Source organism: Paralichthys olivaceus, chromosome 16 (assembly GCF_024713975.1).
Source record: "Paralichthys olivaceus isolate ysfri-2021 chromosome 16, ASM2471397v2, whole genome shotgun sequence".
Classification (NCBI taxonomy): Eukaryota; Metazoa; Chordata; class Actinopteri; order Pleuronectiformes; family Paralichthyidae; genus Paralichthys; species Paralichthys olivaceus.
Genome location: NC_091108.1, coordinates 4809645 through 4837521, shown reverse-complemented (window position 1 = coordinate 4837521; position 27877 = coordinate 4809645). Strand labels below are relative to the sequence as shown.

General features: G+C 41.8%; 4 protein-coding genes across 4 annotated transcripts; 1 reads left to right on the top strand and 3 right to left on the bottom strand.

Moving 5' to 3' along the window:
• Window positions 1-78: 78 nt before the first annotated feature.
• On the bottom strand, window positions 79-10885 carry acvr2ba (activin A receptor type 2Ba). The gene is made up of 11 exons (XM_020112704.2): window positions 10400-10885; window positions 8200-8407; window positions 6058-6173; window positions 5362-5513; window positions 4990-5133; window positions 4315-4458; window positions 2617-2765; window positions 2321-2435; window positions 1675-1813; window positions 1282-1412; window positions 79-819 (listed from the first exon to the last, which is right to left on the bottom strand). The coding sequence occupies exons 1-11, from the start codon at window positions 10449-10451 to the stop codon at window positions 625-627; spliced, it is 1545 nt and encodes a 514-aa protein (XP_019968263.1). The 5' UTR covers window positions 10452-10885; the 3' UTR covers window positions 79-624.
• Window positions 10886-13420: 2535 nt separating this feature from the next.
• Window positions 13421-15762, bottom strand: LOC109646939 (gamma-crystallin N-A). Its single transcript, XM_020112714.2, has 4 exons — window positions 15611-15762; window positions 15168-15416; window positions 14621-14766; window positions 13421-13664 (listed from the first exon to the last, which is right to left on the bottom strand). Exons 1-4 carry the CDS (start codon window positions 15629-15631, stop codon window positions 13529-13531), a joined length of 552 nt encoding a protein of 183 aa, XP_019968273.1. The 5' UTR covers window positions 15632-15762; the 3' UTR covers window positions 13421-13528.
• A 1891-nt stretch (window positions 15763-17653) lies between these two features.
• On the top strand, window positions 17654-19201 carry ly97.3 (lymphocyte antigen 97, tandem duplicate 3). Its single transcript, XM_020106585.2, has 4 exons — window positions 17654-17791; window positions 18123-18193; window positions 18536-18658; window positions 18956-19201. The coding sequence occupies exons 2-4, from the start codon at window positions 18145-18147 to the stop codon at window positions 19072-19074; spliced, it is 291 nt and encodes a 96-aa protein (XP_019962144.2). The 5' UTR covers window positions 17654-17791; window positions 18123-18144; the 3' UTR covers window positions 19075-19201.
• A 1306-nt stretch (window positions 19202-20507) lies between these two features.
• rheb (Ras homolog, mTORC1 binding) lies at window positions 20508-27090 on the bottom strand. The gene is made up of 8 exons (XM_020099178.2): window positions 26755-27090; window positions 25536-25607; window positions 23778-23845; window positions 23505-23587; window positions 23352-23408; window positions 23173-23220; window positions 22696-22777; window positions 20508-21350 (listed from the first exon to the last, which is right to left on the bottom strand). Exons 1-8 carry the CDS (start codon window positions 26804-26806, stop codon window positions 21258-21260), a joined length of 555 nt encoding a protein of 184 aa, XP_019954737.1. The 5' UTR covers window positions 26807-27090; the 3' UTR covers window positions 20508-21257.
• Window positions 27091-27877: the final 787 nt, after the last annotated feature.

Below are 27877 nucleotides of genomic sequence, written 5' to 3'. Positions count from 1 at the left end.
CAACTTCCATTTTAGCTCCTTCCCATTCGATAAAACAGCTGTGCTCCGTTTCTTTTTGATCTTTTTTTTTTCTTTTTGAGGCGTTCGCCGGTTTAAAATAAGGGAGCACACTCAAGCTTAAAAATCGAGAAGCTTCGACCCCTGAGGAAGATGAATATATTTCGTCTAACAGTCTCAAAACGGTTCCTCCGAGGTGTGCAGCACGTTGTCCAAGGTTTGGAGCAAAGATTCATTTCATTTGGCCACAGACGGTCATGACCAAGACAGGAAAAACGATAACTGATGAGGTAATAAAAAAAAAAAAAAATAGACTAACACAAAAGAAATACATGAGGTAATGAAAACATTAAAGATTTGACACATGGGTGTTATCGGATGTGCCCATCGCATAGCTTATTACTACTTCAAAACTACAGCAGATGGATGTGTTAGTAGGATCTGACTTTAAACACGGAAAACATTAAAACAGGAAAAAATACCAGTATTGGGATAAAATAGCAGCTGCATTCAAGTGGCTAGTTGTTGTCTCTTTTTTTCATGTTTTTAAATATTCACGGAGATCCGCTGAGTTTGGGATTGAAAAATAAAAAGTCAGGAGCTCAGGTGAAGGATGGTGTCACCCGTTCAGGTGCTGGACTCTTTGGGAGGTAGGTCCTCGTTGGTGAGAGACGTCACGATGCAGACGGGGCTGTCTGAGGTAGTGCTGCTGATCATCCTGGAGATTTGGCCGATGCGCTCCTCGACGCAGCCGGCTGATAATCGGGCCTCTGCGTCGTGGTCCCAGCATTCCTCGATGGTCTCGCACATCTGGCTCAAACCCTGGAGTCACAACCAAGACATTAGAAAAGTTACAAATTGTAGATCTTTATTATTTCTTATCTTATTAAGGCAACACTAGGTTGTTTATACACCTTCAAATAACAGGCTGGTATGACTTGCTTTATGGCATATGTCACACACCGACAACCAGAGCAGCGAGCTAAATCTCGCCATTCTAAGAGCTGACATCAGGGCAGAGCCACCGAAGAAACCAAAGAAGAGGTTGATAAAGAAAAAGTGACAGAATTCTGTTGATATATTTAGAAAGGTAATCCCTCACTTTCTCCATTATCTAAAGGTGAAGACCCAACTGACAAAGCTTCCAAAATAACAGTCATAACTGATTCAGGGAACTATGAACACGTTTCCAGTAAATACAGCTCGATTCACTGGAACAAAGGATGCAATGCATCCTGGGATTGCATTTAAAATTCCAGGAGCTATTCTTCCACTGTTACTCACAGGATGTTTGAGCCAGCACTCCTTGATGGCTGGACGCATCTTCTTGTGCACGACCACATCCTGCAGATCATCCAGGGTGGGATGCTGGCCAATCTCCTCCTCGAACGGCAGCATGTACTCACCAATCGTACCTGAAGAGACGCAGCGAGGCCACAGGATGGAAAAACGTTACACAGGGGTAATGCGCAGTATTTCTAACTTTAAAAGGACGGAGCAAAAAAAATCAACTAGTTATATATTTAAACAGTAACTTTACCCACATTACACCATTCACCTGGGTCAGACGGCGTTCGGAGACAAAACGAAAACTAATCCTTTGTTTATTAGGTCGGCCTGAGGCACAGTGACCTATCACCTGTGGGGGAAGCAGCATTCCTGCACTGTTTGACTCACCATCAGATTCCGAGCAGCGGGACACCAGCTCCCAAAGCACCAAGCCCATGGCGTACATGTCTATCCTCAAGAAGGAGTCTCGCTGGAAGTTGATGGCTCCCTCCAGCACCTCTGGGGCCATGTAACGCCTCGTACCCACCTGGCAGGAAAAATGGATTCAAGTCTTTGTGAGTGTTTGCGGTAACCTTTTACATTTAACATGCAACCATCCTTAATGCAAAACAATGCTTTAGTATCAAACAACATGGAGACAGGCTGCAGGGTAAACCGGCTCGATTTGAGGCAACAGTCTCCAAACTTATCCTGTTACTCTGTCGCCTGAATAAACAGCTTAGAATTCTTTTCATGATGAATCATTAACTCAGTGTTTTCCTCTGCAATAGGAAACAACCTCTGTGTGTTTTATTCATGACTCCTACTTATTGTATAAACACTGACACTTGAAATTTTTCACGTTTTTTTCAGTGATGCAATGAAAGATTTTTTTCATCGCACCCCTGGAGTCATACAAATAAAGTATGAATCAAGTAACTGACTGCATAGGTAGTGAACCTGTGTTATGCTCCAAGAAAAAGAAGGGCAGGGTTATTTGTGCATGCATCAGTGTTCAAGCAGACATTAAAAACACAGTGTGGTCATTTCATACCTGGCCATGAGTGTCTCCTGGAGGTTTTCCTGGTTCAAATCGTACAGCGAGCCCAAAATCTCCAATGATTGCAGTTAAATCATCGCTAAGCATCACATTCTTACTCTTGAAGTCCCTGGGAAAACAGTTTCAGAGGGTATTAAAATGACGTAACTCTAGAGACAGAACGTCAAACAAATTAATTCCTGGATTTCAGGGTGAAATTGGGAAATCAGGTAAAACCACAGGAGTGCACTGTACTGGGCGGATCGGGTACAGAAGTCAGGAAAGACAGAAATGGCTCATGTTTCTCTTACCTGTGTGCAATAGTGGGTTTTGGCCCCTCGCCCTTGTAGCTGGGAATGTCCTCATGGAGGTAGGCCAAGCCGCGGGACATGCTCTCCGCTATGTGACACAGCTCACCCCAGGACACCATGTTACCCTTCAGGTGGTCCGTCAGTGAGCCCTGGGCACACACAAGCAGATTCAGGGACAAGGATTAACAACCGCCCGAGAATCTAATCTTTAATCCATCTGCAGGAATCTTAGTCAGAGTACAAGGAGTTAGTCGACCGTGACCCTGAGAACGGACATTCAATGCACAAAAGGAGCAGGAGTAGGTTATTTTTTGCTTTGAGGTTCGAGCCAGTGAAAATTCATAAAGCATGAGCTTGAAAGGTCCAGTGTGTAAGATTTAGGTGAAAGGGAACTATTGGCAGAAATTTAATGTAGAATAACCCAATCATGATGTTTTCACTAGTTTGTTTCAACTAAATTGTATGAATTGTAGTTTTCTTTACCTCAGAAAAAACCCTTTATATTCAAATACTTTATATTTACATCGAGGGGACCCTCTGTACGGTGGCCGCCATGTTTTTTACGTTAGTCCAGACTGGAAAAACTAAACACCTGGAGGTTTTATGACAACTGAAGCTACCACAGGTTCTCTGTCATGTTTGGAAGAGGAGGGGGAGGTGAGGGGTGTTCAGCTGCAACATGCAATTTCAACACTAGATATCACACAATTCTACACACTGTACCTTTAAATATCATCCCAAGTGTTGACGAAAATGAACATTGAACTTAACAGACACGACGAAGGCACAGACAGAACTAAAGCAATTAACTGTGGCTAAAGGTCTTTTTTCACAGCAGACATTTTGAAATGTTATCATAGGAAAAGCACGAGTTCCTGTTAGCATTACAAATGTCTCTGTTCAGTTCGAGTGTCCCAGTAAGTGTTAGGGTGAGCAAGCAAGGACAAATAACCAGAAACCTGATGCAGATTAAATTGAACTGAGCCATTTTACATTTCCTTATTTTCCTTATTACATGTCAAAATGTCTGAAAGGCCATAAAAAGTCACTGAACGATTGTAATGCTGCATTCGTGGTTATTGCATTGAGTGTTTAAGACCAGAGCGACGAGCAGAGTTCTAGTGGGCTTATGGCTGCTCGTATTTGACATAGATGTGTGTATTATTTTTAAACTCGATCTGAGCAACACATCTCTTAAAGGCACACTGGGCACTGCAAAGCTGCCATAAGTAATAAAATCCCATCTTTAATGAAAAGCTGTGAGCGTCTTTTGTTCAGGTAAATAAAAGGCATCAGCCAATATAGGAAGGAGGTCCAGGTCAACATCGAAGCCCTGTACCTTACCATGAATTGTGTGTGAGAGAACTATCTCTCTCTTCTCTCCCCTCTTTTCAACCCATCTCCCCTCTCCTCCCCATTTTTCTCCGCTCACCCCAACCAGTGGAGGCAGATGAGCGCCCACATTGAGCCTGGTTCTAGAGGTTAACAAGGGACTTTTTCCTCCACATTCGCCGAAGTGCTGCTCATTGTGGGAACTGTTGAGTTTCTCTATATTAAATAAGATTTTTATGGTCTTGACCTTCTATGTAAAGTGCCTTGAGATAATGTGTATTATGATTTGAGCACAATATACAAATAACAGTGAATTGAATATATGTGTATGTGTATATGGATGTGTAGAAGTAGACGTGTTCTCACCCTCTCATGAAACTCTGTGATAAGCCACAGCTCCGTCTCCAGGTTGGATCCATGTTTCTCTGCAGCGATGTAACGCAAGAGGTTTTCATGTCGCATCCCAGGAGTCAAGAAAATGTCCCGCTCGTTCTGCCATGACTGTTTGTCCTATACAAAACATGATATACAAACCAGAGAGTTAGGTTTAGTGCTTCGGGATTTCTACAAGCTCTTTTGAAAATAACCTGGTCCATCCCTTAAGTAGAAACAGCCTCCGTTTGCGCCTCTTATATTGAGATTACATTCAAGCAGTGTGACAACTGATTACGAGTGCCCAGTAATCCATGAAAAACCTGAGAGTGATAAAAAGGCATTTCCAAAATCCTAAATGAAAAATATATGTTGTGTGTCAACTATACAACAGTGTGAGATGTTTTAACCCATTTCTCAAGTGGCTGCTATTTTTTCATTAAATGAAAAGAAACATCAGTTATAACCATGGAGTGTCTGTGAAGAGGGATGACGTATCTCCACTTCCTCCCGCTATCCAAAAATAAATATATACGCTGCCATCTTGCCCAGAAGACAGAGATTTGAGTGTGTGATCCAGTGGCGACCTTGGTTTTAAAAACCAGGGCCACAAAACAGCATTTGACAAGATAAAACCATATAAATGTAATATTAATATTTCTTTCGTACCTGAATAGGGAAGATCTTTACAGCAACATACTCGCTCATCAGTTGGGCCTTCCAAACACAACCAAAGCGCCCCCTGGCTTTGATTTCCAGCAGCTGCAGAGGTTTCAGACCCACCAGTGGGGATGGAGGAGTGGGTCCTGGATCCTACATCACAGACGAGGAAAACACATGTCATTCTCCTGCCACACGTATCTCAAATGTGACACCAAATATTTAATGACCTGGGTGACCGGCATAGACAGAAACAGCCAACACGGCGGATGAGCAGAGAGGAAACTTCCAACAAAAGAAATTAAAAAGAAAAACCTCTGCAGTGAAAGATTGATCTCACGTGTCACCACTTTAGATGAGAGTCGGAGTTGAGTGTCTCACCTCGCTAAGGTCTACGTGGCCGTAGGGAGGTTTGCGGTGGCGGTACATCCACAAGGCCAGGACGAGGGCCAGGGACAGCACACACAAAGGCAGCAGGGAGTACACCAGCACGTTGAGCAGGGACGGTACCCGAGGTGGAGGCCGGATTTTCACTGTCAAGGAGCATAATAATTAAAGCCTGTCAGCTTCATGGCGTGTAGGTTACCGGTGGCATCGCAAATATCCCTCCCAGACTGAGATCAGATTTTAAAAGAGCAGAGCAACATTCTATCCAGACTGCTCAACCTTGATCTTCGACTGGAAAGTGATTAGTCTGTGGAAATGCTGCAAACAGGCAGGTGAGAGGCTTCACTTAGTCACCTTCTAGACAGATGAATATCACTGTGGACTGTGCAAGCGCTTAAAACAGAATGCTTCGGCCTTAGTCTCGGATTCCGCTTGCAAAACAACACAATACCGGCGAGACAAATTGCAAGGGATGTGATTATGGTACACACAAAGCTTACAGGGGATAATTTAGCGACATTTAAAAAGGAAAAAAATCAAAGCGTGTGTAAAAGGGATCATAATATCACAATCGTGGCATTTTTCTTTTCCTAATACTGTAGCTGCAGGGATAAGCTCCCACTGATCAGAGGGGAAAAGCAAAGACCTATTTTTTGCTTGTTCTATATGTAGGATGCGTTTGCCGCTCACCTCGGTTGCCAATGCCAATCATGTCAGGAAGGTGGGTGAATCGCTCATTGCAGTAGTTGCCCTCGCAGCAGCAGAAGAAGACCTGAGGGTTTTCATCCATGGAAACACACTCTTGCCTAAAACAACAGATGAAACACACACACACACATTATCGCACAGTTAAATAAAATGTCAAAACAAGATACGCGTTTAACTGTTTTAATAATTTAGAGCAAATTACACATCACAAACCAGGATTGCCTTTCCACATCTAGACAGTGCTTCCGTGACTTAACGGCAAATTAATGTTTATCCCATTTATCCAATCTTTGACCTTTTTCGCTCCTTTATTTTGGTTCCTGGTAAGAAAAGACTACATTTGTTGAGTTATTTAATAGCTTCTTTTTAATGAGAACAAACGATCTTATTCCTCCTAACTCAGCAAATGTTCCATATTGAGAGGAATCGCAGGATTTCTAATACCATACGCACATAACTGCCCATCTCTGCTCTTTAATGCCACAATTAATCTTTGTGACATCGTCTCTCGACTCGCTCGACCCTGCCCAACCTTTTTAATCACCTTTCATTGTCTGCCGCTATTTTACGGAGCTTTTCACTCAGATTAAATTGACCGGGAGCAAATTTACTTTTGCGAGTCCCATTATATTCCCCCAGTGGTTGTAATTACAGCCCAACAGCACTTCAGGCCCCGAGCGATTCCCTGGAAACCGTCAACATTTTTGCAGCAGCATCTGAACCTAGGATGTGTATGTGTGCATCCCATTCTGGCAGAGCTTGTGAAAAATCGGCTTTTTTGATGTAACGTGGATCATCATCAAATATTGACTGTGAAATGAAAATTGCTGTCGTTAAACTGCTATTCAACGACTTGAGTCTTGAACCTGAAATACGCGGAAACTGCAGGTCCCTCAGCTGGGTCATCTGGGGCGGATTACTGCAGCTGAACTACTTCAAAACCCTGTGGCTTGAATATGAAAGATTAGATGGTTTGATGATGCCACACAACTCTGACTTCTGATCAAATTCTCCTCCTGAGCGGCCTGGTGCCACCGCATCTATCTGCCATCACAGAGCTGCCTGGTTATTTCCAGAAAGAATAAATAGGAGCTGTGCTGGTTGCACAGCATTTTCCCAAAATAAATCTCTACTTGTGGAAATCACTTCCCCCATCTAATGGAGTCTGCTTCTGTAAATGCTTTTATAGAAGGCCTGGAAACTTAATTTTGAAATGACTCCAGTCTACCCTCAACCTGTGTGGCTGGCCTTACCGTTTGTATCATGTAACATATTAAATGACTTACTCTCAGTATAATTAGTTTTCTCTCTCTTCGTGTTTGTGGATGGCTGAGTTCTAGTTTGTTAGATTTTATGTATGAAATGAAACAAATATCAGAGGAATTGCGTGCCAGAATATTAATCCATAGCTATCTAGAGTATTCATTAAAGGTTTGAGTAATTTCACAATCAAAAATAGGAAAAGATTTGCTGATTACCTTCTCAAATGTATATATTTACCGCCTCTCTTTATTTTATATCACGGTAAAAGTAATATCCAAGTGGTTGTAAACATTAATCATAAAAATGAGCAATCTTTGGACATTAGATTGATATTTTATAGATTGATTGATGATCAAAACAATTATTAGTAGCAGCCCTGTCATTATCTTCTAGTAGTACTGATGTAGCCTTAGGTCTGTGTGCAGTGTGGCAGTAAAACCATGGACCATGTGAACTCAGAGAAATGCTGGCGGTTAAATCCGTATTTTAAAGCAAATCAATCTCTAAATGGTCAAGTTAATCTGCCAATGTATGTATCCTGTATCTCTTTGTTTTGTGTCATGTTTTTTCTGTAGAGCTATGTTTGTTGCATCTAATCATTTTGAATGTGTTGATCCATTGTTTACATTATAACATGAAGAGGAAAAACAGCTGATCGTCACATTTGAAGCGCTGCAACCAGGAAATATTCAAGTGATCAGTAAATGAAGGAATTATTTTAGCATCTCTGACTTCAGGTCATGGAAATAATAATGGACTGAACCTGAGGCCGTTGTACTCGCTGCCGTTCACTCAGGACACGAGCCACACACCTAAACTATAAATGCATGGGTTGGCGGCACCCTTGCTCCGTGACCCCACCTGTCATAGCAGTTGAAGTCGTCCAGCCAGCAGCCTTTCTTCACCAACTTGATGGTCCCTGAGGAGTTGAGCCAGGAGGCGTAACAGTGCAGTCGCTTGTCCTTCTCCCCCTCGCAGCGCTCGAAGCCGCTCTGGTTGGTCCTCTCCGTGCGCCAGTTGTCATTGTAGTACACACACTCCCGGGTCTCTGCTTCGCCCAGACTGTACCCTGCGATGGACAGAAGGCCTCAGTCAGCTCACACCGTAATGAATTGATACTCAGTGGCGGAAGCGCGGACATATGGCGCAGGCTCCGCTCAGTGCCACCAAGAAACATCACTTGAGCCGAGCCTCTCTCATCTCTGAAGGCACGCGGCCAAATTTTGGGAGGTCTCTGTAGTGAAACGGGAGTTCCTCAGGGCTCGGAAATTTTCGCTGAATAGTTTCTCTGCTTAAAATAATTCAATAAAAACTCATGTCCGAGAGTGACAAGGCAAAAATAAGGAGGGGGGGGGGTGACAGAATTTAATTAGCGATAGAAGAACAATGATCTGCTCTGCTGTGGTGTAGAAACACACACATACACACACCGACACGCCACTTCTATAGATAACAACGACTCCTGCATTCTCCTGGAGTGTGACACATCTGGAAAGAACAGATAAGAGCTTCTTCTTTAAGGGGAAACCAAGCCGAAACGTAACAATGGCTGTCAGTCTCCTAATGCTGAATTCCTTAAAGGGGGGGAAAAAGGGTTTTTTTATTATTCATCTTCGTGGATTAAGGGTGGACACACTCGAGCAGCGGGTAGGAGACGTGTAAAGCAGATAACACTCAGCCGTACATGTCATTCACAATATATCCTATGGACATCCATGCCTGAGCTTTGTTCAGGGGAAAAAATAGTGCCTGTCTCTTTAAATCCATGCCTATAGGAGGCTGCCCATCCCCCCAGTGTTACCCCCACCAACCCATTACGCACGCACACACTCACAGGCACACATCCACTTAAACATACATGCATTTAGTTGTCCAGCAGCCATACAATGGACTTCATAATAAGGATTCACGCAATGGGCAAACATCTCTGCTCAATATTAAAAGGGAGGAAGATAATAAAAAAATACACACAACAGAGATGCTCAATGCTCCATTGAGCCGAGATGGCATTTGTGATATCTGTGGTCACATGATCCAGGAGGACTTTTACTACTAGATCATTCCCCAACCCCCCTCCCTGTGTCACTTAACCGAGGCTTACACCACAACAACACGAATTGTGGAGAAGCAGCTTACTACACAACACTAAGTAATCTATAAACCATAAAGGCACCAGCCCCAGTGCGCAATTTGGCACACAGGAGACAGCTGTGCCACAATTTCTTTTTTATTATTATTACAGGAAAAACTATAAGGAAAAAAAAACGCACACACACGTCGCACGAAGGGGAAATTGTGTTGTTTGTTTGTTGTTAGTGACCCAAGGTGAATTTGCACATGAAGATCAGCCAGTGTGAGTTGTGAGGAAACAGCCAAACAAAAGAAAAACAACCCTCATGCTCAATTTCACGTGGTGAGCAAGTCCCAGCCTTTTTGGAACAAGATCTGTGTGTTGTGTGTGTAACAGTAACCTCAATCCAGGGTGAAGACCTGACTGGAGACAGAACAGCTGATGTCAAATCAAACGCCATTGATTTGTTGAAAAGAAGGAGAAAAGGAACAGGAGAAGGGGAAGTGTGGCTGCAGCTCAGGGTGCAGCCACAAAACAAGAGATGGAGCCTCTAAGGTTTCGGGATGTTGATGCAGCTGCTGCTTTCTATTCCTGCCTCTGTTAATAAAGGGGGACGCAACAGTTTTAAATTTGGATTAGTAAACGTGTGTGTTTTTTTTTTAATGTTTAACGTCGCACAAAGCATTTAAAAGCAGTTAAAACGCAATTGTTTTAAAATGGAAGAAGCAGCTGCTGGTCTAATAAAAGCTGGAGTTGGGGGTGGGGGGGGGGTCGAGATGCGTTTAAGGGACAAATGGAGGAAAAGGCGATTAAGGGGGGGAATTGGATAAAGCCGGAGCTGAACGGTGCCAACAAAGTTCAAACTGACGTAAACTCGTTCCCCGGGTTGAGATTTCAAACAGTTACGCACACGTGTAAATGTTTAAACGTGAGAATAAAGGAGAAAACACAAGAGTCGCGAAGGGTCCGAGTCCAACAATAGCCGCTTACCTGCGCACAAAGTTCCCAGAAGAAGTGAACAAGTCAGCCATGAAAAAGACATGTTCCCTTTCGAATACAGCAAACACCGCGTTCCCCCGAGTGTCCGTGGCCAACATTCAAACTCAGCTGGCCCGCAACATCGGTCCGGGATCGAACCCAACGCGACCACGGGGCCTTCTCCTCCCGCCCCGGTCCCTCCAGCAGCGGTCCGGGCACCAGCGGCACAGCGCGTGTCAGCAGCCGCGACGGCGCAACAATGTTGGGAGGAAAAACGACGGGAGCGACCGAGGTGACTTCCAGGCGGTGAGTCCGGGGCACAGCCGCAGCCTTTCGCATCCGAGCCCGAACACCGAGCCGTGGGACCATCCGAGGCGGCCGCTCGGCGCTCTTTTTCTCGGGGTTGCTCACTCGGGTAGTCGCGCCGCTGCGTCGGGAGGTCGGTCGGGGTTTACATGCATGTTACTGATCTGTGTCCAAAATGGCTTCTAAATGGGGAATGGGCTGCAAACAGGGAAACCCGGATGTGTAAACACAAAGAGGGGAATTCAGGCAGCCAGCGAGTGACCTTAACACGACACCGCAGACACACTCACGCCCGATCCCACTTTATTTTAGCCTCAATTTTCACCATGTTCGCATTATTTTACGCGCAGGGACACTTAGGGAGGATGGAGGGAGGTGTTTGTGGAAGTCGTGCGCTCTCCTCGTCGCTGTTTGTCCCGGGCTCAGGAAAAACGCACAAACACTGGCACTTTGTGTTCGACAGAGTTTTTTTTTTTGTTTGTTGTTGTTGACTTCTTTCGGGTTCTATCCTCAAACTCGAGGGTTTTAAATGAGAGTTTACGCACATTTGCGTCGAGGGAAAAGTGCAACACGTTGGACTTGTTCTTTTAAAATCTTTGAAAACGATGTGATGCAATGTTTTGGTTGCGAAACAGCTGCAACACCAGATACAAAGACAGTGAAGACACACAGCCTGAGTATTACATTTATTTAGAGGAACTCGTACAATGAACTAACACTTACACACTAAACACATTAAATCAGAGCCTGTACAGCAACATGGGCTTATTTTATGTGATGAATAACTTCACATCCACACGTAATATTATAAAATCATATTTTTTCTATCTGAATGATCTTTTATGCATAAGCAGCAGTGCTATAAATAGCTGACCTCATTTGGAGTGATACAATAATTACAAATTACAAATTTAACCAGTGCAACACGAATCCATATTTTATCCCCATCACAAAACATGATGTTTAACAATAACCTTCAAGATTATATAATATATATTTTTTCATTTAAATATATTATTTAATTGACTAGAATTATTATTATTTTAATGTATCTATGTCTTTTTCAATTTATTTACACTGGAAATGTATATGTATGTATGTAAATATTGCATTTTTTGAATAGACTATTATCTTAATCGTTGTATAAACTATGACATTGCATTAAAATAGTGCGTTTAATGTCAAGTAATGTGTCCCCTATCTGTCCCCATGTCAACAAACATGTCTCATTTCAATTACAGTATATCCCCCCCCCCCCTTAGCATTTCTTAAGAAGTTTTTTTACTTCCATTAAATCAAGTCATCCAGATCTCTGAATACAAACAGTTGTCAATAGTAATCGAGTATCGTGGCACGCAAGTTTCCGCGTAGCATTTAAGAGACGCTTTCTCAAATCTGGAGTCCTCTGTGTAGAATAATAAATCCCATTATCACAGACAAATCAACAGTGACGTCGTTAAAATGCCATTAGGCCTTGCTCGCAGGTCCCTCTCCCTTACTCGTCTTTGACATCCAGACTAATGGCGTGTTGGTGACACTCGGCCAATTCATGCAGCAAATGGCCCAGGAATAAGGTTAGCTATAGGTAATCGCTGTTAAACTAGTGCCGTGGAGTGTAACTCAAGACCAAGCATTTCCTTATTAAGCTATCCTATATTGACCCGGTAACTCGATAGAGGCCTCGAGTGAAACCTTGTAAAGACGGATGCTCTGTTGTCATGACAGTTGGAAGAGAAAGCACATGAGTTCTCATTAAAGGTCCAGCAGCCACAGCCATGGTGTGACATTCCTAGAAGAATGAGAGCACAAGGGGCGAGATGATGCAGTGGTGTTTAAAACAAACATGAGCTATGAACTGTGAGCCGATTGTGTGGTAAAAACACAATCTGACCTCAGTTACACACATCAACACACAATACATACAGGCTTTATGCATAATATAAATGATGACGTCCACATATTCATCGATTAATTAATAAATCAACATTTCTGTCCTTGTGTTTTCTTTATTTATCCAAAGCTTCTAGTTATTTTCATGTGTTTGCGTCACTGCAGCTGAAACTTTCCATTGTGATCACTTTGAGGACCCTGAGGTGAGCGTCAAGACGTCACAGTAAAATAGATAAATGACACTAGGTGGTAGCAGAGCTCCCTGGGGCAGGCGCTGATCCCCCTCAACCTGTGCAATATCTGTCTTTCACCCTTGATTTATCCTCTGTATATAGAGAAAATACACACTTTCTATTGTTCACCACCAAACATTTATCAGTACGAGGCAATGTGTGTTTGTGTGTTTGTGTTAAAAGGCCGTGTGGCTGCTTTCTTAGTTTTAATTATGGCATTTTGTTTTGTTGCTTAGTCGGCCACAAGTTTTTCTTTTACAATCAAAACATTTTAATTTACCTCCTGGATAAATAAAATGCCCATCTATCTATTTGATCATCTGTTCTCAGTGGTATCCAGAATACCTCATATAACCTGGTAATGGATCCATTAGTATGAGGAAAGGCACAGCACTTAAAGGTTCTGTACTTATGGCGCATAATAGAAAGCAATTACCAGAATCATAGCCTGCAGCCGTTTCTCCAGTGAGATATGATGGTTAAGTTCGGAGTTTCACACTGAGCAAGTATCAAAAAGGGAAAATAAGATTGAAGAAATTGTAGGATCACTCCTTTATTCAAGCCTTTTGAATCAATCAGTACAAAAATAAAACAACAAGCAATGTCAGACATTTTCTTCATCTTTTATTATTTTGCAGCCTCACAGAGTCAGGGTGAGAGTAAGTGACAGTGTGTGTCCTCGGTCATGTGGTTGTGTGACAGTGGGATGGTTTCAGAAGTAGTTTGCAACCCTGCGGACAGACTGGATGTTGGGGTTCTCCGCCTGCCACTCCATGTGGGTGCAGTAGTTTCCTCTCTCCACGATGTACATGCGGCCACGGTAGTTGGGCTCCTCGTACAACACCCAGCTGTTTGGAAAAATAAATGTGCAATATTTAGTGTGAACAAAATATATACATTACAAAGTAAAGCTTGGACATGTGATAATCAAAAGGGCATTGGTTTCAAACTCTAAGTATATTCACAAGGGCATTGTCAAGTACTACTTTACACTTACTAGTGAATACTTCCTTGATATACCCTAGAAATAATCACTTAATGCGTCATACCTGCCAGATAATATGAAGTAGCTATTGCCAGAGTAGCTAGTAGTAAATTGGGGTTAAAAAAAAGTTATTCTTCCTTTGTGCTGCACATTTAATAGAATCGAGAAAACCAACCATGTTTTATTAAAGTCTATATTTTTCAATCAGTGTGATGGTATGAACCCTTGTATCTGAAATTGATGTTTATGGTTTGAATGGCAAGTTTAATGTCTGAAAACATTTTCTCATTGTTTTCTCCTAATATTTTATTCAATGTAACTCTGTTTATCTTGCCCTCAGTTATTAGGAGAAGTATTTGTGTTAGCTTCTCACAATATTTTCTAAACGCGTTAGTGACATGTCCACAGCAACAAGGACACTCAAACATTTTCTGTTTAATGTTTGTGACCATGTCACCACATCGTCCCTGATTTGAGTTGTAGCTTTGCCATAGTGACTTGTGTTTAAAGTCCCCCCCTGCCTGCTACTCTCTTCTAAAAAATGAAAAAAGTAATCAACAATAATCATTTTCAATGCTCAGAGCACCACAGACAAAATCATTTCCCTCACAGTTGGATTTTTACACATTCTTGACAAATGAAACTATCTGCATGATTAAACAACAAAAGAGGCATGTGACAAAATATGGCTTTTGCAATTTGCGTGACATGACTTTTAAACAATTTGCAGTGCATCCATCAGAGAAGTAAACTGAACCAGAATACTCTGTCAGATGTTAAAAAGTCTTAAATCAAACCACTCTCCACAGAGATACGTACGCTCCATCTCCGTAGACCTTGATGGAGTTGATGCAGTTCTTGCTCAGGCCTCGCGCCTGCAGAAATGGACAGTCGTCGCACAGCTCCACGCACTGGCCGCCGAAGTTGTCTCCGTCGAACAGCTCCATCCTGTAGTGCTCTCCATGCTGGGGAGGATAATGACATGCCGGTTCGCTGAGTCATAGCAACAGTGTTCGACTTCACCTCACTGCAAAGAGCCAAGGCCTTCTCATTGTGGCAGTGATCACATTGTGTGCATCAGGCACTTGCTTGTTGAAATCTAAAGGTTCCCTGTATATGTGAATAACTATATATATATATATATTTACAGCCCATAGTTTGTCTGAAGTGAACCAAATGCTTTTTCTTTCTGTCTTTACAAGATGTGAGAAGCCGATATGAGTCTGTGCTGCCAGAATAATTTCATGCATCACTATTCTGACTTTGATTTGTCTCACAAAAGAGATCTGCCTCTTTTTTTTTTTTTTTTACTGTCCAAATATTTGTCTGTCCCTGGGGTCTCTCACACACACACACACAGTCTTACCATCCTGATTGGCTTGCAGGAGCCCATGTGATCATTGTGGGCATTCCAGCGCTGGAATTCCGGGTACTCCCCGTGCTCCAGAATGTACTGTTGACCCTTGAAGTCTGGGTGGTCAAAGCAGATGAAGGCCCCGCTCTCCACACGGACAGAGTTGACCCTGTTCATGAAGCCTCGGTCCTGGAAGTTGTCACAGTCGCTGCAAACCTCCAGCTTCCGCCCAGTGAAACATTTCCCCTCATAGAACACGATCTGTTTTTTGTTTCCCCCACAACAGTGAAGATTAAAAGAGGCAATTGATGGAATTAAACACTGAGCTGCAGTTAAACAGAAAGATATCTCACAAAAATTCCACGTTCCACCTGAGGTTCGACCAAATTACCGTCTTTTTTAATAGACATTTGTTTGTGAAACACCTTCGGTACACAGGCTTCAGAGATACTCACCTTTCCTGAGTACTGAGACATTTTCCCCTGATAGCTCTTCCAGACAAGTCACACAGTATAGGAATAGAAAAAATTTTTGGACACCCAGATATATATGGCCGACACAGAGCGCGGTGGTATCGCGAGGCCGTCGCAACAAAGGCACAACAATGGGGGGTTTAGACGTTTTGCCACATGGGCACTTTCTCTTACATGTGCCACTGCTGATATTGGACTTTGGCTCTTGACAGCGAAACAATGGAGCGGGGGATTTTGCTTTGATTGGGCTTTGAGAGTGATGCTGCTGCACTGAGCTGGAGCCGCACTGTAATATGTGGGTCGCGTCCAGATGTGGAGGAAAACACGGAGAGCAAACGTTAAAGCACACATGCAGATCAAATGACATTCATGGTAAATAAAAAGTGAAAGTATGAAAACAGGTGTGGTCCTTGTTCATTTCTAGCTACTTATCCCCGTCTGAGTTTTAATGGCTGCCGCTGGTGTCATGGTTCAAAACGCTGCTTCCCCTCCGAGCTTTTTTCTTTTTTTGGTTTCCTCTCTGTTGTTTATGATCCAGAGAGGAATCAATTTAGCCTGACTCATGCAAATCTGGGAAGAGACTCGGTTACAACACCAAATACCAGAAGATTTAAAGCTGGTGGAGGAGCAGGATACACAGGAAATAAAACCTGTTTTTCAGGTGCCCCCCCAAGTACCACCAGACGTCAAACACACAACTTGAAAAGGCCAAAACAGATTTTTACAGATTAGTCAGTCAGTATTTATTTTAAAGCTGTGAATCGAACCCATGAATTGTGTAAAACCTTGGTCCCACACACCGGTTTGAATAAATCACTTTAAATCTGATCAGATTATTTACAGAAAATACACCTGACAAGATATTCAAGCCCATACTTTAGGTTTTAAAATAGATTCTTGATGTTATTTTATTTTTCAGTCAGTCATTCATTATTTTGGTCAATGTGTGTTTGACCTTTGCAGTGCTTTTCGTGAAATATGTTCAATAACAATCAATACTAAATGTCAGTATCACTGTGTATCAGCTCAGAGTCAGTTGATGTCTGGTGGTTTAATGTTTCTCTTTCTATCGGATTATTTACAGGAATGACTCCGGACGAGGTGTTTAGCACATGCAGGAGCTTTTATTTAAAATTCATTCTTATTTCTCTTGTAAAGCTCTAATGTGTGTTTTTCAGTCAGCTCTTCGTGAATTTGATAAATGTGTATTTAACCTTTGCACTATCTCTTGAAATATGCCCAGTAGCAATCAATATCAAATGTCAATACTGCTGTGTATCAGCACAGTTTGTTTAGATTTTACATTTTAAATCGGTTTATTTAAAATTATAAGACTAATTCCTCTATAAAGACATCTGTTAGTATCTGTGTGGTTTTAATCTTTAAAGGAAATACACCAGAGACGTCATCCAGTCTCTTCAGGAGGCTTAGGTTTTAACATAGATTCTTAATTGCTGTATAATTGTAGCACGTCTGTCATTTTAGATAATTTGATAAATTCTCTTTGTGGACTTGAGAAAAAAACTAATGGAATCTACTCTGAATAAAATATTTGAGTCTTTGGTGCATTATCTCTGTAAGACTTAGAAGTATTTCTTTGAGGATATCACAGCCAGCGAGTTTCACAGCTTTGCCTTCACTTGCATTAGCTTCATATCAAGTGCTCCTTCAAGTCTTTCCAGACTCTGCACTGTATTTATCAAGTCTATTCATGGCGTGGATGTGGGTTGAAGACCACTAAGCCAAAGGTATTATACCTCATATGGGTCAGACATAATCCACCTGAAGCAAACATACTTACATGCATACATACTGTACCTTTGACTAATAACCTCTTGTCCTTTCAAGGTACAAATCCCACTATATAAATCTTTATTTGAGTCTGTGACAAATGCATACGTTGATATTGACAATAATGATAAATGGACAAAGGGTGTACGAGTCTTGCATAATGCAGGCAACTGAACATTGGAAACTTTAACCCCTGAACACAGTGTGCTCAAGGCGAGTGAGGTGCTAAGTAAATATGACTTAACAGAGATATGCCGCTTAATGGGACGTTGCCATGACAGGACAAAGTATGAACAGGTATAAAAAGAGGAGACATCTTTGAATGCATCTCAGTCACTGGCAGAAACCAAGATAGACAAACAAATCAGCCTGGTATGTACATATAAAACTACATTTCTCTCATATTCAAGTTATCTTTTTTTATGTTTAACCATTTTCACTGCTTTTCTTGAAGTATGTTAAATGACAATCAATGTAAAATCAGTGTGAGCTAGAATTGTAAACCGTATATCTGCTGTCAAATGTCATTTTCATTGCGTGTCAGCTCAGTTTGTGTCGACGTTACTTTTCAAATCAATCAATCCATAAATTTACAAGGTTAATTGCTGTAAAAAGAAAAGTTAGACCTTCCATTTGAAGGTATAACCAGGAAACGCAGAAGTACATAACATGTTTTATCAAACCTGTGCTTTGTCTCTCCTAGTACTGCTTTGTTGAGGAGAACAATGAAGCTGCTGGTCTTAGCTCTAAGCATCACCTTGCTGTTTACAGCCGGTGAGTCTGTCACTGATTCTCCACTGAGCTAACACAAGCCCTGCTGCTGTGCAACAGGGAGATGGTGCTTTCTCTGGAAGCACAATCACAGCAGACCTGTCTGAAAACCAAACGCAATTCTTTTCACTTTGCAACACGGCAACGTATCTGAAAAACTAAAGTAATTACTGCATGTGAAAAACAACTGATTTACTGGTGATGGTCCGAGCGGGGATGTAATCCTGTATGTCTGATTCCTGGGTCAAATAAAAACAGGCCAAATCTTGACAGAGTTGAATGAGAGTCAGTGAGGCCAGAGGAAAAACAATGACTGAAAAACGTTGTTGCCGTTTCTGTTCCCAGGTGAGGCCCTGAACTGCCACCGATGTGTCCCCAGGATGGCCAAAGGAACCTGCGAGCTCACTGTCGAAACCTGTGCACCAGAGAAAGACGGCTGTGCCGCGGCCAAATTCCTCAAAGCTCCACGTGAGTTTCTCAAAATACTACACGTAAACTACAGTGGAACATATTATCTCTGCAGTGAATCAGAGTTTAGTTAAAGAAAAACATTTGCCTGCACACCTTGGCACTCGATTGTATAAACTTTTGAAAAGCCCTCAACAATGTAAATCAGGAACTTCCTTAAAAGGTCTAAGATAGTTTCAAAAAAGGTAAACAGGACGTTAACTGAGTGTGAGATGTTTGTGAATCATGCTCTACTACAGTGAGTTGCTTCCCACACAGTGAAAGGTCACAGTTCTTTTCTCTTTTTTTATTTCTTAGATGGCCATTACCAGAAATGCATGGCTCTGTCAGACTGTGAAATGCTGAAGATGAATGCCTACATCGATATAAAGTGCTGTGGCGATGACATGTGCAACACCTCTGACGATCCAGCATAAAGAATTCAAAGAGCATGACGATGAATTGGAGAAGCTCCGTCCCCCGAGGACCTCAGCAGAGCACATGTCTGAAATCAAACAGCTACTAAGCGCTATAATAAGAAAATAATAAACACTGTAAACCCAATCACCCTGAGACTAATAAAGTGTTTGAATCCCAGCTTTTGTTTGAGAATTTCTTTTTAACTGCCATATGATGATCCTGAAAATAGCAGTAAATCATAGGATTCACACACGGGAGTTAGAGAGAGGCTCATTCATGCTTTCATTAAACAGCCCAACATGATTTCTGCTTGTTGATTTCTATGAGATACTCAAAGGTTCTCAGTACAACAGATCTCATCTCTCTCTGACCAGATTGTTGATGAACAAAAGATGGACACAAAGAAAAAGACGGATAATGGGTCTGGTCAAATTCTCAGGACTTGAGTTTTGAAATCATTCCAACACTCGGAGCAAACATTCAAAGGTTTGAATAAATATGGGTGAAATACTTAGGCGCTCTCAGACCAAACGAGTCCGTGTTAGAGGACTGTATGGAGGTTATGAGGATGTGGATTTGTTCATTTTTGGAGTGAAAAGCAGAAACTGGAAATCTGTCAGACAGATGCTCCCATGGTAAGTTGCAGTGTGGTGAGTTGGTTTGCATCCACACAGCATCAGTGGTGCAGCATCTGGTTCAGAAGAAGCTAGAAACGGCTCCTGCTACTACAGAACATTTATTCTCCATGTTACTTTACTGAGGACTCACAGAACACATCAGTTAACAAATGTACAGAAAATCGTTGGATACTTTTGCTGTTGCAAACTTACTTCCTGCACTGACTGACATACATGGGTGCATGTTTGTAGTTACCTCTGCCAAAGAGGTTATGTTTTAATCTCCGTCCGTTGCTTTGCTTGTTTGTCTGCAGGGTTACACACAAACCCCCAAACACATTTCTGCAAAACTTGTCAGAGGGATGGGACACGGGCCAAGAAAGAGTCTGTGAAATTTTGGCACGGATCTGCACAAAGGGATGGATCCAGGATTTTTCTTTAGCGTTGCGGGAGAAGTAATTTTTTTGAGGGTTACATACATTTTCTGGGAGAATCATTCACAGAGCTTGATGAGGAGAATCGAGCATATGTAGGGGACTGATTACTGAATTTGTGCTATTTGGTGCAGCTTGATTGAATTTAATGGGACTGTTTAGTTTTACTTATTTCACTTTGTGGTTCTTTTTGCTTTACTGTAATTATTTTCTGTTTTCATACAGTAGCTCATGTGTTTTCTTTACTGCACAACAATTCAGTTTGTTTTAAACTTTTAATATTGTGTATCTACTGTATTTATTACTGAATTATCTTGGACAACTGTTAGATAAATAAACAACAGGGGACCAAAAATATCACAGAGGTCAGCAAAACGAACGATCCCCACTCCAGCCTGCTTTACATAACCACTTTTTGCTTTAATGATTACAATCAAAAACATTTGTACAACATTTTCAACATTAGAAAATGGATGCAGATCTTTTTTTTTGTTTTGGCTGACAGTAACTGCTAAGAAAACAAACTGAGGTGGAGAGGGGAGGTGGGGGATGAAGTAGAAAAAGAGCTGTTTACTGGAGGGACCAAACAGCTTGGTGATGTACCAGAAGAAACGTCTGTGTTTACTAAACCGTTCTCAGAGCATTTGCATGGCAGACATGACATTTCCCCTCGTCTTCTCCCACCTCGTGTTGTTTAAACTGATTGGGCTCGCAGCCTCTGATGGAAGCTGCATAATGAGATGCTAAGATAAATCAAGCCCATACCGTCTCTGGCCTCGGTTGCGGTTCTCGTCATTTCTCAGCACAGGAAAACATTTTTTATCTGATACACCCAAATGATGCTCTGTGTTTTTTGCACCAGTGCCCAACACAGAAATGGAGAAGGGGTGGATTGTGGGTAATTATGAGACAAGGGAACCACCACTCTTTTTTATCAAACACATGAAGAAAAACAAGGATGACAATGGAGGGGGGGGGATTGGAAATACTGATAAATAACAGTGGATTCAGAGCCATAAATAGACAGTATTGGATATTTAGGACTCTGGGGGGGGGGGGTGGAGTCAGCTGAGGTGGAGGAGAACTGGCAGCTAGCCTTCAAGTAACGGGATATCCCAGTGCAGTGTCCTGTGTGTTGATTGGGCGGCTCTACATCATGGAGCAGGAGGTTTTTCCTGGCTGCACGCCGCCGTCCATCTTCTCTGCCTCCAGGATCATCCTCCGGAAAACTTCCACGGCCGTCTGAGAAGAAAACGAGACACACACAAGATGCTGTCACATGTCTAGGTCGCACCGCTTTGAATTTTCCGGCAGCACACACACTACATCCAGCCAGACAACAGAGATGGCGTTGTTTCGTATGTGCGTTTGAACACAACCACGCAGAGCCGCTTCGTGACTTGATTTGAAGCAGATTAACTGACTTCCTGAATGTGCAACTTCTCTGCGGAGGGGAATAAATCCACCAGAAAGGGGAAAGACAGTTTTATAAATGGTTTTCTGGCCACCTGGGGGCAGCATTACAAACTGTTTATAATAACACTAACATTGTGGTATCATGTTATACCACATATGTGGTATCATATTCCCGATCTTTAGCTGCTTAATGCTCCACTATGTTCGATTGCTAGTTGCTTACTTTTTCTGTTCCCGACATGTTTATGTGTCTGTAGAATCCAAAATGCAACATAATTTAAACCTGTAACTGGTAAATGTCTTTCAATGTCCATGTCCTCAAATTGTAAGAATTTGTCTTGTCAAATTATTCTTAGACTTTGGTAAAATTCCCCTCAGCGCCACAGTGGACGTCACACAACTGTGTTTTTGTGTGTTTGTGTGTGTGTGTGTAATGACTCTCAATAATAAGTGTGTCCCCTTTAGGGATAATCAATGTAGATGAGACCAAGACCTTTGTCACATGACATGTATCACTCAACAACTGGATGTCCATCTATGGACAGCAGCAGACTTGTCTCTACTCACATGATAGCTACGTTTCATCCACATTACAACTGAGGGTCTGCAGTGGTCTCTAATTCAAAGCATTCACTGAACCCCACCTGATGGCTACAACAACAACACTGTTTGCCAACTGGTATAAAATTAAGAAGTTGAAGAAGCTGTCCGAGGCAGTTGTCCACAGCACGAGCAACATGAGCTGCACAAACACAACACCTCAACCTTCTTGCAAGCACCTGTGGGACGTGCACTATGGTAAGAAGCACTTACCAGCACTTAGTGAACTAAAGAACTGTTTCACCGCAAAAACAAGAATCCATTTTGTTATCTGGAGCGTGCAGAGTCAGGGCACTTGTCTGCGAACAGTACGTGCAGTCACAAATTTTGGCCTGCTTCAACATTTGCATAGAGTCCACATGAACATGGACGGATGAGGACATTAACGCCAGGCAGACCAAAGCAGTAAGCATCAAGTGGACACACAGATGAGTGTGATCGGGCCCTGACAGAGTGAGTGAACAGGTTCAAACCTTCCTGCTGGACGATGACAGAGCTAAACTGGAACTGTTGTTGTTTTGTTTTGTGTTGTTTTAAAGATTAGGATTATCCGTACAGCCTCGGCTCTTACCTGGTTCTCTTTAGCTGAGGACTCCATGAAGGCAGCGTTCCAGGATTCAGCTAATGCTTTTCCCTCTTCACAACTGATTACTCTACAGAAAGAAAAATAAAGCACCAATATTTTACTATAAAGGCTTGTCTTTTACAAACCCACAGAGTTTATTTCCTGCGAATTCTGCTCTTATAAACGCTCCTGACGGCCTTGTCCTGGATGTGCTGTGTTTGAGAGATTACACACATTTGTAATCGCTGCTCTTTATTTGGGTCTGCAAACCAAATATTAACATCTGCTCTTCATTCTCTCTGCTCTATGAGTTTTGCTTTTCTGCCTTTTGAAATAATGAGAAGTTGAAGAGAAATGATGATTTAAACTGTAAGTGCTTTGACCCATTTATGCACCTACTGTATATGTAAACCTATTGCAAACCTATAGAACGTATATCCTTGATGTATGTAGTGGATCTAAGGTACAGTGTGTGTCACATACCGCTCCATATGTAGGTCATTCTTGTTCCCAACGAGCATAATTGGTACTCTGCATCGGAGGAAAAAATAAATGGCACAACGCATTTTTATATGTTATATGTTAAATACAGTGTATAACATAGTATACGATATAAATAATCATAAACATAGTATGTCCCAGAATGCATTGATAATACTCACTGAACCTTTCCCACCATGTCCAACAGTTTTTCGTGGATAACTTGTACGACTTCAAAGCTGGAAGAAACGAACGGAATATTTACTTTACGCACTCCACCTCATCATTTAGAATCCAAATTAATTTCTCTTTGAAAGTTTGATGTGAAATTATACCTTTTATTAGATGTAACTGAATAGACCAGAATGTAACCATTGATATCTATGGAGTAAGTCTGTGGGAAGATAGAGTATTCATCCTACGGGGAGACGGAGAGAGAGAGAGAGAGAGAAGGGAACAGTGTCCAGTTTTACAGTTTGAAGAAATCAGTGCCTGATAATGACGGATTAATGGAGCAGAGTTAACACCGAACTATGAAATAAAATCCAATTTTCACATAGAAATCCATTAAGCACTCGGGGGCTGATAAAGAATGCAGTGTATCATACCTGTCCTGCTGTGTCGACCAGCTGAAGATGGTACTCCTGTCCGTTTATTGTGATCATTTTAGTAAACGCTGCAGTTAAGAGAAAAGACAAATTTGAAATCAACCAAAGGAAAATTAAAATTTTAATAGATGGAGAGCAAGATAAAAACGGTGAGAACCAGCGCCTCACAGCCGACAGTGTCTAATTTACTGCATGTTTCCAGTCTGCAGATCCCGAGACATCCAAGACACAACCCTGTTATGGATCCATCTTGGTAGGACTGGGACCACTGAGTTCATTTGGTGCAGGAATGTCGATATCTGCCCGGAGATGGGTATATTATCTATAGCGGGACAGAGCGATAGCTGCGCCCGAGGCTCCTCGTAGATAATGCTGATACTTCACTTTATGTCCACCATCCAAGGATTATTTATAGATAGAGACAGGACCACACATTTCGAGGAAACGCAGGGTGGTGATGTGAGTAAACACGCCGGCAAAAAATAGAAACAGCCTACAGGTAAGTTTGGACTCGAATCTCCAGAGTGTCTGGGAAGATGTGTGTTTAGGAGGTTGATGGATCGCTGTGTGTTCTCCCCTTCAGAACATAAATACTGTTAAAGGTTCCTTTAAGCACAGCCGCCCTGTCTGAGTCCGGGATGTCCAGTCATATAAGAATCAGAGAGGGATTTAATTTCCACCACACGTTATTTACCAGCTGATTTCTGGAAAGTTTCTCTGAAGAAAAGTTCCTCAGTCTGAGTGTGGACGTGTGGGAACTGGTGAAATGAGCTGCTGTGGTGTTTGGACACAATGGTTCAGAGGGAACATTACACCCTGCTGGTAACACTTCAAGTCGTATCCTTTATTATCTTTCAGGGAAATCATGTCAGAGAGTTATCACGCTGCAGAATCTGATGGCGATGCAATAATATAATAATGATCTCAAAATTATATTGTGATACTGTATTAGATTTGAATGATTCATCAATTCCCTGCCAGTCAAAACACCCAACTATTTTTATACCTGAATCATTGTTTGTATTTTTATAAACAAAATTGCCAAATATTTTATAGATCTAAAATCTGACTTTGCAGTTGTTGGTCAAGAGAATAAGAAATAACATCACAAAAGAATATGACATTTTCTCTATTTTCTCAATTATAGGTTGAAAAAAAGTGAATATCATGGATACAGATGTTCCATACTTGCAGCGGAAGGCTTTCCACTGATTGAAAGATAAATAATGTGCAACTATTTTGATAATTTCTGAATAAATAAAGAAGTATTTAAAGCATAACGACAAATTTCCCAATTTCCACCCTCTGTTGTTGCGGCTTCGCTTCTAAACTGAATATTTGTAGGTTTTGGAGCGTTGGTTGGACATTATCGCTTTAAGAAACGAGCATTTTTCACAATTTTCTGACACTTTAAAAACCCCTCAACTGATAGATAAAAACTATTATCAGTTGCCGCTTTGTAGAGATGATGTACACTCAGCTGTCAGTTTATTAGGTACACCGAGCTAATGCTGTCTAATACAGCAATCCTGCAATAAAGCCTGCCTTCATTTTACATTGTACAGTTTCAGGATGTAATATAAATCAATGCATATTTAAGAAATACAGCATTTACCTTGAAGAACAGAGCAGCTGTGAAGTTATAAAGTCATAATATTTAATGTAGCTGTTGATGACAGATCAACAATGGATCATACCATGAGATCTGAGTGCTTCTTTGCGTATGAAGGTGTAACAACCCACTCGCTCCACACTTACTGTTTTCTATTGTTGGGTCATAGGAGTCGACAAACTGGCCTTCCACAAACTGAATGGTCAGAGAGGACTTTCCTACAAAACAAAAACAAAACCAACGACATTTAAAACAATAATCATCGAAAATAAGACTTCAGTTGTACGAAAATTATCATAAAATTATATGAATGAAACAAATGAATACAATTATTCATACATTTGTGAAACTAGTTTAAGTCAACCAGTATAGTCCATCAATCCAGCAAAAGTATGTGAGTAAGAGGGTCAAGAACAAAGAAGGTGAGTGAATGGTGACCTGACAACATTATGAAAATAATAATATTAATAATTAGATAAATGGACCCCTCAGTAGAAAGGAAATTGTGGTGAGTATAGAAATAGTTAATAATTGAGTGTAAGCGTATCATGATCAGAGGCTCAGGTGAATATTCAATAAACAGAGAATAGATAGAGATGAGTGACTTATGATACGAATAAAATAATTATAATACTAGTAAAGCTGAACCTTACCTATATAAGGTCAGTGAATACATTATACACACCCTCCAGTGAAGCCATGTGACATGTTTACAGAGGTTATAGAATCGTCATTGAAACAATCCGAGTCCCCATGGGGAGTATGTGGCTACATGGGTGTTTCTGGCTGCATGGGCCTCCAGTCGCAGTGCTTAGCAGTGGCGTGTGTGTGTGTGTGTGTGTGTGTGTGTGTGTGTGTGTGTGTGTGTGTGTGTGTGTGTGTGTGTGTGTGTGTGTGTGTGTGTGTGTGTGTGTGTGTGTGTGCCATCCTCAACATCCCTTTTTACCGCAGACACATTGCGCTTCCATTGGTCACAGATAGGATCAAACAAAGTGCAGAGTAATGCGTCAAATCCAACGGGCCCCTTTTTACGCAGCGTGGCACCAAACTTACGCAGCCCGGGTTGGGGGGGGGGGGGGTCATTGATGAGACACGTATCGATTATATCTTATCGATATATGTGGTGGATATTACGGGGGGACCCATGTGCTTTGGAGGGACAGAAACCACGAGGCCGCGTCTCACCTGGTGGCGCGCAGAGATGTCGACCCTGCTCCCTATAATTTAAGTTTATTATAGGAGGCGTACACCGCCCTCATGATGGACTTAAACGGACCCGCGAGGCCGCTGAAACTGAGGCTGTGCGTCGCATCCGAGGCCTCTGAGGTGCAGATGAAGGTGTGAATTCATGTGGACGGGACTCACCTACGGATCTGTACCCGAGGATGGCGATCTTTCGTGATTTCGGCTGCGGCATATCTCGTCCTGGTTATCGCATCTAGTCCTCGGGGTGCACCGCAACCTCCAACCGGACTGGCATCCAAATTTCAAGAGGCGCGCAGATGGGACATACAGCCTCCAGATGACGCCGGGAATCCTTCGTGTTTCCTGGGCTGGACTGGGATGCTTGACGTCCACGGCTGGCGGAAGAAATTAAAATGTTATTTCAGGTCATAGAGAAGAGGGGGGAAAAAAGGCATGGAGCGTCTGTGGATCTACAACAACTGCGTCACTCCCCTTTGCAATGTAATGAATTAGTAATTACTTCTGCTCGGTGATTGGCTGCGCGCAGATAGAGGGCGGGTCTATGAGCCTGTTGTAAAGCTCGGATTGGACGAGAAGGGTGCCCGTCAAGAAACAGTGCGACGTTCCTGGAATGTCATTGGCTGTTGGAGGCATTATGACGCGCTGGGTGGATGGAAACAATGTCATTCATGTGCTAAGGGTCAGGGAGCAGGGATACAGGCCCGAGTGATGAGGACGTCATGTGATAAATATACACACTCTGTGTAGAAATACACAACATAGATCAGAGTATTGTGTATCATACAGGTTATACAGAGGCTGCAAACAGAGGGAATTACAATCATAGGTGTCTTAAAGTGATTAAGACAAACATACAAGCTGTGGTGAAAGATAAGTGCATCTAACTAGGGCAGCTGTATGGTACTTATTAATATAACATAATATAATAAAATATAATACCACACAATACAATATAGTAATGTAATATAACGTAGCATAGCCTAACATCATATTACATAATATAACATAAAGTAACGTAACATAACATAATATCACATGACATCCTATAACGTAACATGACAAATATAATGCTTATAAATTGATTAAAATAGAAAATTTTAATCGATCAATTATAAAATTCTATATTACTTCAACAAAAAAAATTTCGTGTTCCAGCAGCAAAAGGGAAAACAAAAATAGAATGATCAGAAAAGCAAATGTGAAAACAAATTTAAAAAAAAAATCATTTTCTGCTTCTTTGGTCGTCACAAACACACGAGCTTACAAAATATGACTTTTGTAT